At 40.9% G+C, this 12708-nt stretch overlaps 2 protein-coding genes across 9 annotated transcripts in view; both read left to right on the top strand.

Annotated features, from left to right (window-relative positions):
• LOC306818586 (nck-associated protein 5-like) overlaps nt 1–3683 on the top strand; it is a 146868-nt gene extending 143185 nt beyond the window's left edge. For all 5 annotated transcript variants that reach the window (XM_079336238.1, XM_079336239.1, XM_079336240.1 and 2 more), the window contains one exon: nt 1110–3683. In XM_079336238.1, the coding sequence (XP_079192364.1) occupies nt 1110–1418 (309 nt within the window). In that variant the 3' untranslated portion in view covers nt 1419–3683. The remainder of the gene's footprint in view (nt 1–1109) is intronic.
• A 652-nt stretch (nt 3684–4335) lies between these two features.
• LOC306818719 (ly6/PLAUR domain-containing protein 1-like) lies at nt 4336–10999 on the top strand. Of its 4 annotated transcripts, none has more exons than XM_079336428.1 (4): nt 4336–4534; nt 6961–7095; nt 9123–9408; nt 10120–10999. In XM_079336428.1, exons 1-3 carry the CDS (start codon nt 4486–4488, stop codon nt 9380–9382), a joined length of 444 nt encoding a protein of 147 aa, XP_079192554.1. In that variant the 5' UTR covers nt 4336–4485; the 3' UTR covers nt 9383–9408; nt 10120–10999. The 4 variants fall into 4 exon arrangements, with proteins under 4 accessions (XP_079192554.1, XP_079192555.1, XP_079192553.1 ...); XM_079336429.1 differs by having other exon boundaries at nt 9593–10999; XM_079336427.1 differs by having other exon boundaries at nt 9123–10999.
• The last annotated feature ends 1709 nt before the right edge of the window (nt 11000–12708 follow it).

The raw sequence follows: 12708 nt of genomic DNA, 5'->3' as shown, positions 1-12708 counted from the left end.
TCTTGTCTCCCGACTCTATCGTTAGATGCTTGTGTAGTTGTAGGTCTCAGGGAAGATACACCTCACACAAAAAATTGCTAAATCGTCCAGGTTTGGAGCATCCCAGGAGGTTGCCTGGACCCCCCCCTCCAGCTATTCTGCCGTGTACTTACCTCTGCAGAAATACGTGACTGAAACTGCTTTGTGGAAAATGCAGATACCCAGAGAATTTAGTTTACAGCGCCTGAGGAGGGATTTTGAAGCTGATTGGTTCAGTAACAAGCTCCCTAAAGTGCATTTAAAGACGTACAGTAGAGGTCACTGAAATAGTTGGCGCATCCTAAACAACAAAGGACTATTTTTAGCTTCACGTGTTGTTTTGTTCTCCCAAGACAGGATCTTCCTCATGGGTCATTAGTGTAGCAATAATGTGGCGAAGAGTCAATCTAAGTTCCAAAGAATCCACTGGTTAATTAATGCAGGCTTTCACACTTTTGTTGCTGAGTTGCCTCAAGGTCTGTACCCTTGAAGGGCCATCATGCTCAGATCTGAAGACCCAACCAGTCCTATGATAAAATTAGAAATAACACCTTCTGAACTGTCACAAGTCAGAGCACATCACCGTTATGATTAGCATTTCCAGGATTATATCCTCGCACTAATTAAGGCGCCATCGACAGCTAGCCGCTTTAGATGTAACATTTCCCCTGAGTAGCATGTTTTAGATTATGCTTATTTATAAAGCAAACCGCCAAGGGCTCGACAAAAAAAAAATCATCTTACAAGACAGTTAATATATCGAGGGTAGTGGGTGGGCACAGATGCCCAATGATGCATGCTTGCCAACACCCAAGACATACATTTGGTCCTTGAGCACGATAAAAGTCTCACTATAGATAACTCTCTTGCTCTCGAGCGGCATTTGCCTTATTGCTTTGCATCATAACACTGCAAATGAGATGAGCAAAATGCTGCAACATGAGACTCACTTCGGTGCTTCGCAGATCTGTCTAACCAATAGATGTTTGTCAAGTTTCACCAGCATGAAAATAATAAGTATAATCGTGAGTAAAGATGTGTGCAAGTATTGTTTGGCGTACTCTGAATAAATGCATATCCTTTCTCTGCAGAAAGAGATAACCATTGAGAAGACGCCAATCACTGCAAACCAGTCTCTGGAGTTCTCCTTGGAGTCCTTGAACAAACTGAACCACAGCAGCTCCAGCACTGGCAGCCTGTATCCGGACACTGGCTCGGGCAGCCGCAGAGGTGACTGCCTTGTCGAGACAGCAAAGAGCGTCGAAGACTGCTGCAAGTTGGACGAGCCTTCTTCTTCTAGTTTCTCGAGCAAACCCGGGGCGGATCCCGTGGGCTCACTAAGTGACTCGCTGTACGACAGCTTCTCCTCCTGCACCAGTCAGGGCTCCAATGACGTGTAGGGGCAACGAGCACCAAGGCAGCGTCTCAGTGCACGAGTCCTGGGTCAAGTTTTGCTGTCAGACCAACTCCATTACTTATTGGATAACTTTTTCTTACTTTTGTTGCGTTCAAAACCCCATGCATTGACTGGCTAGTTATTGAAGCATACTGCCAGCAAATGATGGGGATTCCCAGTTGATTGTTATCCTTGTTGAACCTTTCAAACCTCCTGAAGCAATAACGTCAACTTTATCGAGTAAAAGAATATCCAATAGGACTTGGTTTGTAGACTTTGGTCCCAATCCCCTTTGGATTTGGTCTTAATTCGAACTGACTTTGAACCAATGATTGGAAATTATTCTAACTGGACTTACCTGGTCTCGAAAAACACGGATCATTTCCATGTTGGCTACGTACAACGCAAAGCACTTATTAAAGTTCAAGACACGAAGATGAAAGCTCAACTCAAAACCAAACTGGGACTTTGGGTGTGGTGGACTTGACAGCAATATACAACATTGTCTCGTGGTAATTTTTTGTTTCCTCTTCCCCCAATTCTGAGGATCTTCTTATCATTGCACTGTAAGAAATACTGTACAAAGTCTGTAAGAAATGTAAAGTAAAAGATTATTCAAGCAGTGTTGAGCAGCGCTGACGGGCAATAACATTGTGATTTGACAGCCTTTCTGTTTACTAGAGACTAGATTTAAACCTAAGGTGTCATTATATGTTTGCTGCTAAGTCTGTTGCCCGAGATCACAAGACATCATAACACACCTTGTTCGTCTTTTCTACTGGTTTTTTAAGCAATATTTTTACTACTACTACAACTACTACAATCTACTACAACAATAACTACATCAACAATCACGTTGTCTGTGACTTCTGTCAATGTTAAGTTATGTTACGGTCAAATCAGTTGCCAACCTTGTCATTGTGTGTTATTTCAAGTAGGGATGCATGGTTCAGTTGATACCGATATATTATAATTTCCTGCTTGTCATGTCAGATACTGAAAAGAGTGAGCGTTTGAAATGTTGTTAGTTTCAGAAGTTTGTTTCTGAGAAAATGTGTTGCGGTGTCGTCCTCTGAAACAGCTTTCTTCTTAAATCTCAATCTATGCTTCTTATTGTCTACATATTTACCGATATAACTGTGAAAGGCCGATATCAGGGCTGATCATTTTGATGCTGAGACGTTGTGCATCTCTGATTTAAAGCAGTAAAAACAACAATCTATTGTTGCTGCAAATGTTCTGAAGTCAGCTGGCGTAATTCAAGCTGTGCTTCCACATGGTACATAGGTTAAAACGATGATTTCTGCCTGACGCACTGGTCCAGCAAACCAGCTTTTTTTCCTTAACGCATCCAGTTTCATTGTCGGTAGCTCAGGGAACACTCAAGACTAATGTAGATTGTAAGAACTTAAAAAAACAAAAAACAAAAAAAAAACAGCCATGAGGGATAAGTCAACAACAACAACAAAAAAAAACCTTTTTCCTTTTTTTTGGACTCCTCGTGCAAAACTCTAGAATCTGAATTTCTGATGTAGCGTAGCTTACCTGAACTCTCGAAACCTCATTTTTCCTTTTATAGGTGTCTGTTATGTTGTACATAGAAACTGCTATAAGTTAATATCAGAATGGGCATTGCTGATTGATATATGCAAAAGAGGAAAAAAGACAACGGTGTAAATTCTTTGCCAATCATTCAACCAAGGTTGTACGTCTACTGTTAGAAAACGTCATGCAAACTTTAGGACTTTTTGTTTAAAAAAAAAACAAAACAAAAAAACAAAACGACTTTATTTTGATCAATAAGCGCTAATGCTTAAATATTTTATCACTTTATTTTCAAAGACATATTTGACCTTTAGGTGAAGTTATTATGCCAAATCTTTATCTGGAATCTGACCTGCTGGTGCTAATCAACAGAGCCGCCTGTGTGTGTTTTCAATTTTTCTATGAAACTGTTAATATTGTATGAAGAGAGTCTGAAGAGGACTTGTGTATTTTTCTAGATGTCCAGTATTTATACCCACATTTTGTACCGTCAGACTGTAGTGTGATTGTCAAGCTTCACCTCTTTCCTTAAATGTTCCTGGTTCCTTTGTAAAGAGAAATGGCTACCAGCAGTGTTACTTTGGTAATTATTATTATAATTAATGTTAATGTTATTATTATTATTACTGTGTGCAATTCTGTCTGTTACACCAGACTTTGATGCTATATTTTATGTAACTATTTCCTAAATAAATATGAGAAACTATTTCCTATTTCAAACTGAGCTACATGTGTTTGTGTATTATTTATGGTAGGCATGATGCATCAAGGACATGCTCATGATGCTCATCGTGCGTCACAAGGTGATTCATTTAAGCTTTATTTTTTCCACCATGAAAACACAATTGTTTGGAGAGCACCCTGAAATCTTTCACCCCAAGGGCAATGTGTGTATCACCGCCTCCCTCACGGTCTCACGGTGAAGTTGAAAGCAGGGGACAGTTTACTGCAAGACCACGCTGCTGCTCCGCGCGGAGGGATTAATAACCATTAGTCCCTTGATGGGTGATTAAACGCGAATAAATACACGCAATTAGTGGTCAGTTAGTGGTGGCTGAGATTGTTTCTCTCTCTGCAACATTAAAAACCTAAAGCAACATAATAATTGTTAAACATGACATATACATGACAATATTTGATAAAAGGTCCCAAAATTATTTCATGATTTAAAGTAACATGTGTTAAGTACACTACATGTTGAACACCTCCTCTATCAGAACATAAAGACGCACTGCACTGCATTGAGATATGAAAATACCAAATGTACGCTCACCACCATCTATCTATCTCTCCCCCCCCCCCCCCCCCCCCCCCCCCCCCCCCACACCCCTCTCCCCCCCCCCCCCCTCTCTCTCTCTCTTTGCGCGCTCCGGAGAAACCTGCTCTCACCTCATACTAGAGCCGAGAGGATGAGCGGATCCGGGTTTGGTGTTCCTCCGCCGCGGTTCCTACTCCTCCATGCCTCCTTCGCCTAAAACAAGTCCACTTGTTCGGATGTTTCCCCTCCAAGCGGCTTCTGGGAGAGAATGTGTCTTCTCGTTTTTGCGACTTTATTCGGAGTGTTTTTTGACTCAGGTAAGGTGCGAGTTGAATGGGCAGTGCAGCCATTAGCGTAACAGGTGTAAAATGCATAATTATGAACAATATCTTTACTATTTGCATGGTTTGCAGCAAACGCATTGACATTGAAAACGTTTGTTCTGAGATTTATTTTTCTCTAAATATTTTGAAAGTATTGCCTTTTTCGTTGCTCATTTTCTCTGCGTAATTTATGACTGGCTACGGGTCGGCTCTCTGAAACTTTGACTATCTTTCTGTTCTTTTTGGAAATATTTTGAACTATTGAAAAATAATAAGAATTCTTTGCTCATCACGTTGCGATTTTGGTGCTTTCTTACGCACAGATGGGTTGGTGCTTGCTGGTTTTCTCTGCGCTTCTTGGCACGTAGGGAAGTGACAGACACAGATGCAAGCCAACATTCCCGTTGAATGTGTTGTTTAAATTCTCTTTCAGACCTTCATCTTGCCATAATGGGCAAAACATTTAAAAGCCTAGTTGCGTTTTTGGTGCTGTTTTACGCATGGATGGAGTGTTTCTATGATAGACTCCTGTGCGCTTTTTAGGCACTTAGAGAAGCAGACAGGGGCGCAGATTCAAGCCAAAAACGCCCTCAATTTGCGGTTGTAACACTCCGAGAAGCTTCATGTTTTCAGTTCTCTGTTCGATCTTCCTCTCAGTACAAATGTTGTGCCCTTTCAAATCTCTCTATTTTCTGTTTTGTGGAGCCGGCAGTGATTATAGTTTAGAGGATGTTGTCGTCACCTTTTTTTTTAGTTTTGTTGCTGGAGGAAAAAAAATAATAAAGCGCTGATAAACTTGTGCCTTCAAGTTTGACAGATATTCCTCCTAAATCAGAGTGTTCCCTGTTATTACAATGATTGATGAAGGTTGTAGACATTTGCTTGCTTTAAAGTAATTAGTCCTTGGTTGTGATGTTATATGTGGGACCTTTATCAGATACATTTTGATGGCGCTGTCGTAGTCGAGATTAATGCTTGGTGCCACTCTGATAATTACATCGGTAATGTATGTCAGCTGTGTGGGTTGTTTGGGAGAGAAAAGGGCAGGAGTGTTTGTGAGAGTGGAAGGTTTTGATTGAATGCCTTCATGATGCTGAAACTGAAGATATCTTAAAGAAATCTGAATTTCAACCAGACAGGTTTGGCATATATTTCAATTCTGTGCTAATTAAGACTTGATTTTTTAAATTTTTGTATTATCTTTCACATGCCTGCAAAAAATCGTCCACAAACTCTGGACTGCGCTAATGATGTAATGGGAAGTTGAGAAATGGTGACTTTCTTTGCATAGGACTATTGCACAGAAAGCACATTGTCTACAAAAATGATCCTCCACTTATTTTTCTAGCACCAAAATGTCATTTTTGGCTGTGCATAATCTCACTTTTTCTCTGGTTTTACACCTCAAAGTTTTCCCAGATGCTTTGCCCTTTCTTCAGGGCGTTCACAGTAAAAAAAATAAATGAGTTTTGAGGCTTTTAAAAACATCAGATGAAATTTGCAAAAAGCCCCAAGAAGCACTGAATGTTATCTTTTACGAGAAGACAAAGTGCAAGCTGTGAGATATCCACATTTTTATTATCTCAGAGGAAGAGAATTCACACGGGTAATCTCTGCTACGCCAGAGTGCATTGAGTCCCCTCTCACGGCCTGTTGGTGTTGTAAATGGTGCTTTATCGCCTCGGAAATCCATGCAGTTAAAAGAGGATTCAAACAAACACTTTCATGTTTTTTTGCTACTTTACAGCCTGTCCATCCATAACCACTCCGTTGACACTCATGAGACAGGCAATAAAAGCAGCACAGAAATACCAAAAATTGGACTCCTTATGTGCTTCGTGAAGACAAAACCTCCCCACTGCCCTTTTCCAACCTCATATCACAACAATGTGTTGAAAACAGGGATGAAGATATTGCACTCTCCACGAGGCTTCTTTTTGCTGCAACACCATCAGAGGCACTCACACACATCCTCAAAAGCCTCTGCAGCTTGACTCCAGCACAAAAAAAAAAAAAAAAACACGAAGAAGAGCTCACACAATGAGTGAATCTATGTTTTGGTTTTCGGTCTTAAAGTGCTGGTTGGTGATTAACATGCCCTAAGACAGAGACAGGCTAACTGTATCAGGTGTTGGTCTTTGTGCTAAGCTAAGCTAATGGCCTGCTGATTCATTCCGCAACCTGAGTCTTTTCATAAACATCTCAGAAATTACTCAAACCATCCCTTTCTGTTTCCTTACATTTACAATACTGTTTAGATTTTGGAGCATTCGAGCAATCTTTGCAGATGACAAACATGTGTGCCTCATTTAGAATAATATCTGCAACTATATGTTATATATATGTAGGTAACTTCGATTGAACTATGCATGTGACGCGTTTGTTTCGTCTACAATCATTTTCATTTCTTGTGCGTGCAGGAGATGCCCTTCAGATCCAGTGCTACCAGTGTGAGGAGATGAAGCACAATGATTGCTCCACACCGGAGTACATCGTCAACTGCACGGTCAACGTCCAGGACATGTGTCAGAAGGAGGTGCTGGTCAAATCCGACGGTAAGGGACAATTTGTTCTCACACGTTTTGAGCGGCATCGACTGAGCTCAGGGTTTGTGGGAAAGAAGAAAAAAAAGGTTTTCATGTAACGTTGGTGTCTTAGTTTTCCTCATCGATGATTGAATCCAAGATAGAGTCACTGAATATTGATGGCTGAGTTTCAGTTTATGTGACCAATTGTAATCTGGGGAAAGATGTAAATATATAACTACGAAATGACAGGACCCCTCTGAGCATTGAATTTATTTCCTCACCAATCAGAGGAGTGTAAGGCAATTATATGAAGCGCTTAGCACCGGGCAATCTTCTCAATGCCAACCAGGGCAGACAATTAGCATAAATACTGATGCCTCGACTGGGATGAGTCTGAGACAATGTCGTAAACAAGGCTGTCTGGAAACAGCAGGTCCAAAGGAAATATCACTTTTAGAAGTTTTATGGCATAAATGAGTCATTTTTCAAGTTATGAAATTGCAGCGCAGCTCAAACAACACATTAAATCAGCTGTTGGCGTTTTCTCTCTTGGCTTTAAAATGACTAATGAGACAGAAAACAGGACACCAGATGATCCCTTGTTTCCCCACGCCGATGTAACACCTTTTAATCTAAAGAATATGTGACTCTCCGACCCAGCAGAGGAGGCCGAGTGAGTCGAACCAATCCCCTGTGATTTTCAGCGTAATAGACATTGTTATCTGTTATTTTGTTCTTCTGCTCAGCTTCAAAGGCGGATAGAGAGGCATGGATTGATGTGTGGATGGACTCGCCATGATACAGATAGCTTTGGCTTGCAGACAGAAAATAAAGCCAGACAAAAACACTCAGTGAAAGTCCTTTCCGAGTTTTAAGGAGGCATTCCAGTGATGTACTTTCACTCCCAGCAAACACTGCCTTCCAGTTTATTTAGCTCATTTGTCAAACACGGGAGGCTGTTCTTAAAGTGACACAAGATGAGATTAGCTTTGCACTACAGTTCCGAAAATAAAATGGTTCTTCTGTCGGGTGTCAATTAAAATGGGCGTGCCTGAATTCAGCCAGTCCAACACCATAAACAATCAGGTCAAATGAGATAATATTCTTATTTGCAATATGATAAACATTTAGATAATGGGCTCCGCTTACAATGTCATCACATTATGTTCTGACTTTAACATTTTTAAAAAGACATTCAGTGATAGATGTTAAGGAGACATGTGACCAGACTGTATTCAGAGGCTGTTTCAGACAAGAGAACATCATGTATGTTCACAAGAAATGGAAATGAAAGAGTGTTATACACACAAAGGATTATCGACCATGATGGAAGGAGATTAAAAAAAAAAATGGACACACTCATGAATGATTCTGAGAAGTCAAAGTATTTTTTTTTCAGTCCCACCGCTAATCAGGAAAATAGCCAATCATGAATGAGGATTTTAGGGGGGGTGCAGTGTTCAGACAAGGAGATCACTTAAAATATCGTTTTTGTCGATTTGGATACTATCAGTCAGGACTGGCTTAATGACAAAAAATGCTATAACTGAAACTTCAAATGATCTGACAGTGCGACGTTCTGCGCCCGTTTCATTTATCTGTCCTTCTTGTCCTTTGTGTAAGGAGAAAACACAAGAAAAATCCACACAATAAGAAGGTTTCATTAAAGGGTAAATGAAGTTCTCTAACATAGCGGATGTGTAACATCAACGCCAAACGCAGAAACATTCCTTTTTTAATGGAATCAGGCTCCCTGGGGTGCGACAGAAAGTTACAGCACTGCAGAAGATACGTTTTCATACAAGCAACTAAATTATAGAAACATATCGGACACTGTCAGTAAATAAGAGCAGACTCAGTCAATAGCTCCGTGGCTGTGCTGTGCAGGGAAACTCTGCGGCATTGCACAACACAGGGCTTTTATCTGTAATATTTTCAATCGCTGTAAACGATTTAAAGCAAGAGAAAATAAAGCACCTTTCTCCCAGGTTGGGGTTATAGGACTCGCCAATAACTGTGAAGACATTACAAACCCTCTTTTTATGTGTGTGTAGGTATCCATTATCGGAAGTCCTGCGCCTCCTCGGGAGCTTGCCTCATCGCCTCCTCAGGGTACCAGCAGTTCTGCACCGGCAGGCTGAACTCTGTCTGCATCTCCTGCTGCAACACGCCGCTCTGCAACGGGCCAAGGAGGAAGCGCCCCCCTTCGTCTGCAGCCACATCAAGCCTGCAGGCCAGCTCGCCACTTCTCCTCCTCCTCATGACCTTCTTCCTGCCGCCGCCGCTGCTGCTGACCATCCTCCCTGTGACGTAGACAGAGGACGCCATCACCGCTCTGCTGTACAGTTTTTTTTGGTTTTTTTAGCGCTAACTATAGAAATGAAAAAAAACAAAAAAACTTCTTGCACAGTGAGAAAGGTCAAAGGGTCAATAAGCGATAATCATCACTATCGGTTGTCCTTGAAGCCAAACTTGATTTACACCTTTGGCTCTGACTCTAATTATCTGTACTGTTGATTTTCAGACAAAGAAAACAGCAGAGATGAACAAGCTGAACCTCCAGTGTTTAAAAAAAGAAGCCGATGTGGAAGCAGAAAAAGCTGCAGTTCCTCAAGTGACCAATAGAGGCCAGCTCTAAAAACCAAAGATCCTCATTAGATCCAATGATAAAAAGTCCATTTTACCGGCAGATTTAAAAATATTGTTTTGATCTCAAGAGCTCATTTCTTGACTTATAAAACTGTACTGGGTGATTATTCATAAATCAACTGTTGTGATTGAGTTGGAAGGAGAGCTTTCAACATGGCGACTGCCATCTTTGGGTTGCTATAAAACTATAAAAGATAATTTCCCCGAAAAAAAAAAAAGAAAAATCTGCAACCTGCACTGATAATCGATACACAAGTGTTGTTTTGACTTGGAGCACTAAAGATGAACCACGGCTGAGTTTAACTCCGACAGAACTGCCTCCACCTCTTGACTCACCCTCTAACACGTGGCTGACGCATGCATGCAGATTATGTTTATGAATGAACACGTTTTCTGCCGCAGGTTGACGTGGAGCTCTGACCTGCGATCACAGCTGTGGAGCACATTTGGACACGGCGCCGGCTTTGTACCTTCTCAGCAACATGACAAACTGTTGATGTGATTGATCGACCACCGGGACCGCGAAGAATGACCCTGGAGGAAGAAACAGTTTGGGAATCGTTCCTGAAGGACACTTCGCTCTGCAGCCGAGGCATCTCTTCATTTCTTTGCTTTTTTTCCGTGAGGTGAACATGCTGTAAACGGTGTGCCAGTAACAATCGTGCGTGGAAAATGATATTTTTAAGCTTTGAGTTTGTCGGCTTTCAGTGACAGTTCTCCTTCTCGTTGATGCTGTTGTCAATGTTGCTCGGGAAACACACATTTCGTGTTTGCTACAACAGTATTCAGATCACCTTCATGTATTTTAAAGAAGAAGGCCCTTTGAGGGAGACGACAGTGGAGTTAGAGCCGTTCTGAGGCCGCTTACTGCAGATTTTTTCCCAGCTGCACAGCATGAATGGAGTTTTCATGAAGTATAACATGTTCAGATGTTTTATTTAACATCTTTTATCTTCAAACATTTGATGAGAGGAGGACTCTGGATTACAGAGCGCTGAATGTATCCATTATAGACGTTAATAAGACGTGTTTTTCCTTTGTCTGGAAAGGAGACACTCAGCTAAAATTGGGAACAACTGCTACAATACATTAATCAGTTTATTTCGCACAGAGGCAGTCCAGTGTAAGATCAAGCTATGAGCCAAAACACATCAGGCTATATTGGCCATATTCCCCTTTAAGTTTAAGTCTCTTTATAGTTTTAAATTTAAAAAGACCAAATACTAAATGTTCTACTCTGTAACAATGACAGTACAGTTGACTCCCTGGATGGGTCATATATTGAAAAGTGTTTTTTTGTTATTTTTTTGTCATCTGTGCAGTACTAATATTCAAATTGTCAGACAGAAAATCTGAAAAATACATTTCCCACATTTAAAGGCCAAACATGTGCATTAGGTTGAACACCAATCAAGAGTCTCCTTTTAAAGAAAAAGCCTGAATATTTAAATGGTGTTGTTCATTGGTTCATCTTTACTCGGGAGCACTCGAGTTGATGAGAGAAACCAATCACCTGATCAATGCTCATGACAGTTTTTATGACCGGTCTTCTGTGAAGAGTGACGCTGTATTCTGCTCATATGTAGTGTAAATAAATGTTCCAGGAAAAAAAAAAAAATCAGACTTGTTTAAGTGGCTGGGCGGTGTGTTTTCTCCTCCATTGGTAACACGACAGCTTCTCATAAAGAATTCACAGAGGAACTGACGAGAAGTTGTAGGTCAAAAGTCATGTTTGCTTTGATGGATTTTCACCTCCTAACATCATTTCTTTAAATGGAATCATGACACAGGTCACATGAAAACTTCTGTTCGAACAATATAATATTATTTTAACACAAGAGCAAAGATCAGTTCCACAATGACGTCATTATGTCTCGATGTAACCCTGATCTCGGCTCTCTCCTCGTCCCTGTCTTATGGATATTTTAGGAATGACACAATGTTTTCAGATTGGACACAAACATCCACTGAAACTCATCGATGAGCTGATTGAAGTGTGGTGGAAAAAAAATTTCAAAGGTCAAGGCAACAGTAACCTCACAACCACCCCATGCTCAAAAATGCAATATCTCAGCGATGTCTGGAGATTTCTGCTCAAGAAAAAGACACCTTGCATTATGGAAGACTTGTGCTCAGTCCCTTTTGCTTGTGCTAAAAACAGGTTCTGCAGAATGTGTATAAAAAAAGAGTACAACCCCGAGTCTCGAGCTGCAACATTTTCTGCTGACTTGCTGATGAAAAGACTCGATTGGTTAATTTAGCAATTTACTGCCGTTAATTGTTTCGTGCGTATCCCAGTTACCACCTCGGACACAATTTTAAGCACTTAATTAGGAGCCTTTAAAGTTAACTTTAAGAATTAGCTCCTTTGGTTCGCCAGAAAAAAAAAGTCACAGAGTGTTTGAAACACATGAAACTGAAGTTAACCTGGAAAAAAAAGGAAGAAAGACTTGTGTCTGCATCAACCTCCACATGCAGCCACTAAACCCGTCTCCGTAACATTAGAAATCCCCTCAGATATCCTTCCAGAAAGTGTGGGGTTTAGACGGAGGCGCTGACTTTACTCGACCCTTTGAAAAATGAAATCCTCCTCTGCTGGTGGCCCCTGGAAGCCTCCATGTCTTTAACCTTCACGCAGTCAGACCGAGGACGAAGTGGAACCAATGTTTTATTAAATTAGCTCCATTTCAGCATGCTGCTGTCACTCAATTACTCATCTATTGATTTGTTTGTGCAGAGTGCAGCCACTGTGGTTTTTCAATGAGGATGCACATCTGAACATTCCGACAGTCTTTTAGTTATAAACATCTAAGCACACGAGTACACTGGTCTGAGCCTATTTGATTCGAAATGTTTGAATGTCTGCAGGTAAAGGAGGGACATTTTGATCAAATCGTAAAGATATCACATGACTTTGATGTTATTAATGCTTCTGTTTAGCCGCATCCTGCAGCGGCTGTATGACTGAGCATCATTAAGCGTGGACACAGA

Source organism: Symphodus melops, assembly GCF_947650265.1.
Source record: "Symphodus melops genome assembly, chromosome: 23".
Taxonomy (NCBI): domain Eukaryota; kingdom Metazoa; phylum Chordata; class Actinopteri; order Labriformes; family Labridae; genus Symphodus; species Symphodus melops.
Note: the sequence above shows the minus strand (reverse complement) of the source record. Positions and strands in the feature narration are given on the sequence as shown.

What these genes read in the sequence shown, in the direction of transcription:
- LOC306818719 (XM_079336428.1), top strand. Translation starts at nt 4,486, where the DNA reads ATGTGTCTTCTCGTTTTTGCGACTTTATTCGGAGTGTTTTTTGACTCA. An exon ending in CGGAGTGTTTTTTGACTCAG is followed by an intron (nt 4,535 to 6,960) that starts GTAAGGTGCGAG and finishes TTGTGCGTGCAG; the next exon opens with GAGATGCCCTTCAGATCCAG. An exon ending in GGTGCTGGTCAAATCCGACG is followed by an intron (nt 7,096 to 9,122) that starts GTAAGGGACAAT and finishes ATGTGTGTGTAG; the next exon opens with GTATCCATTATCGGAAGTCC.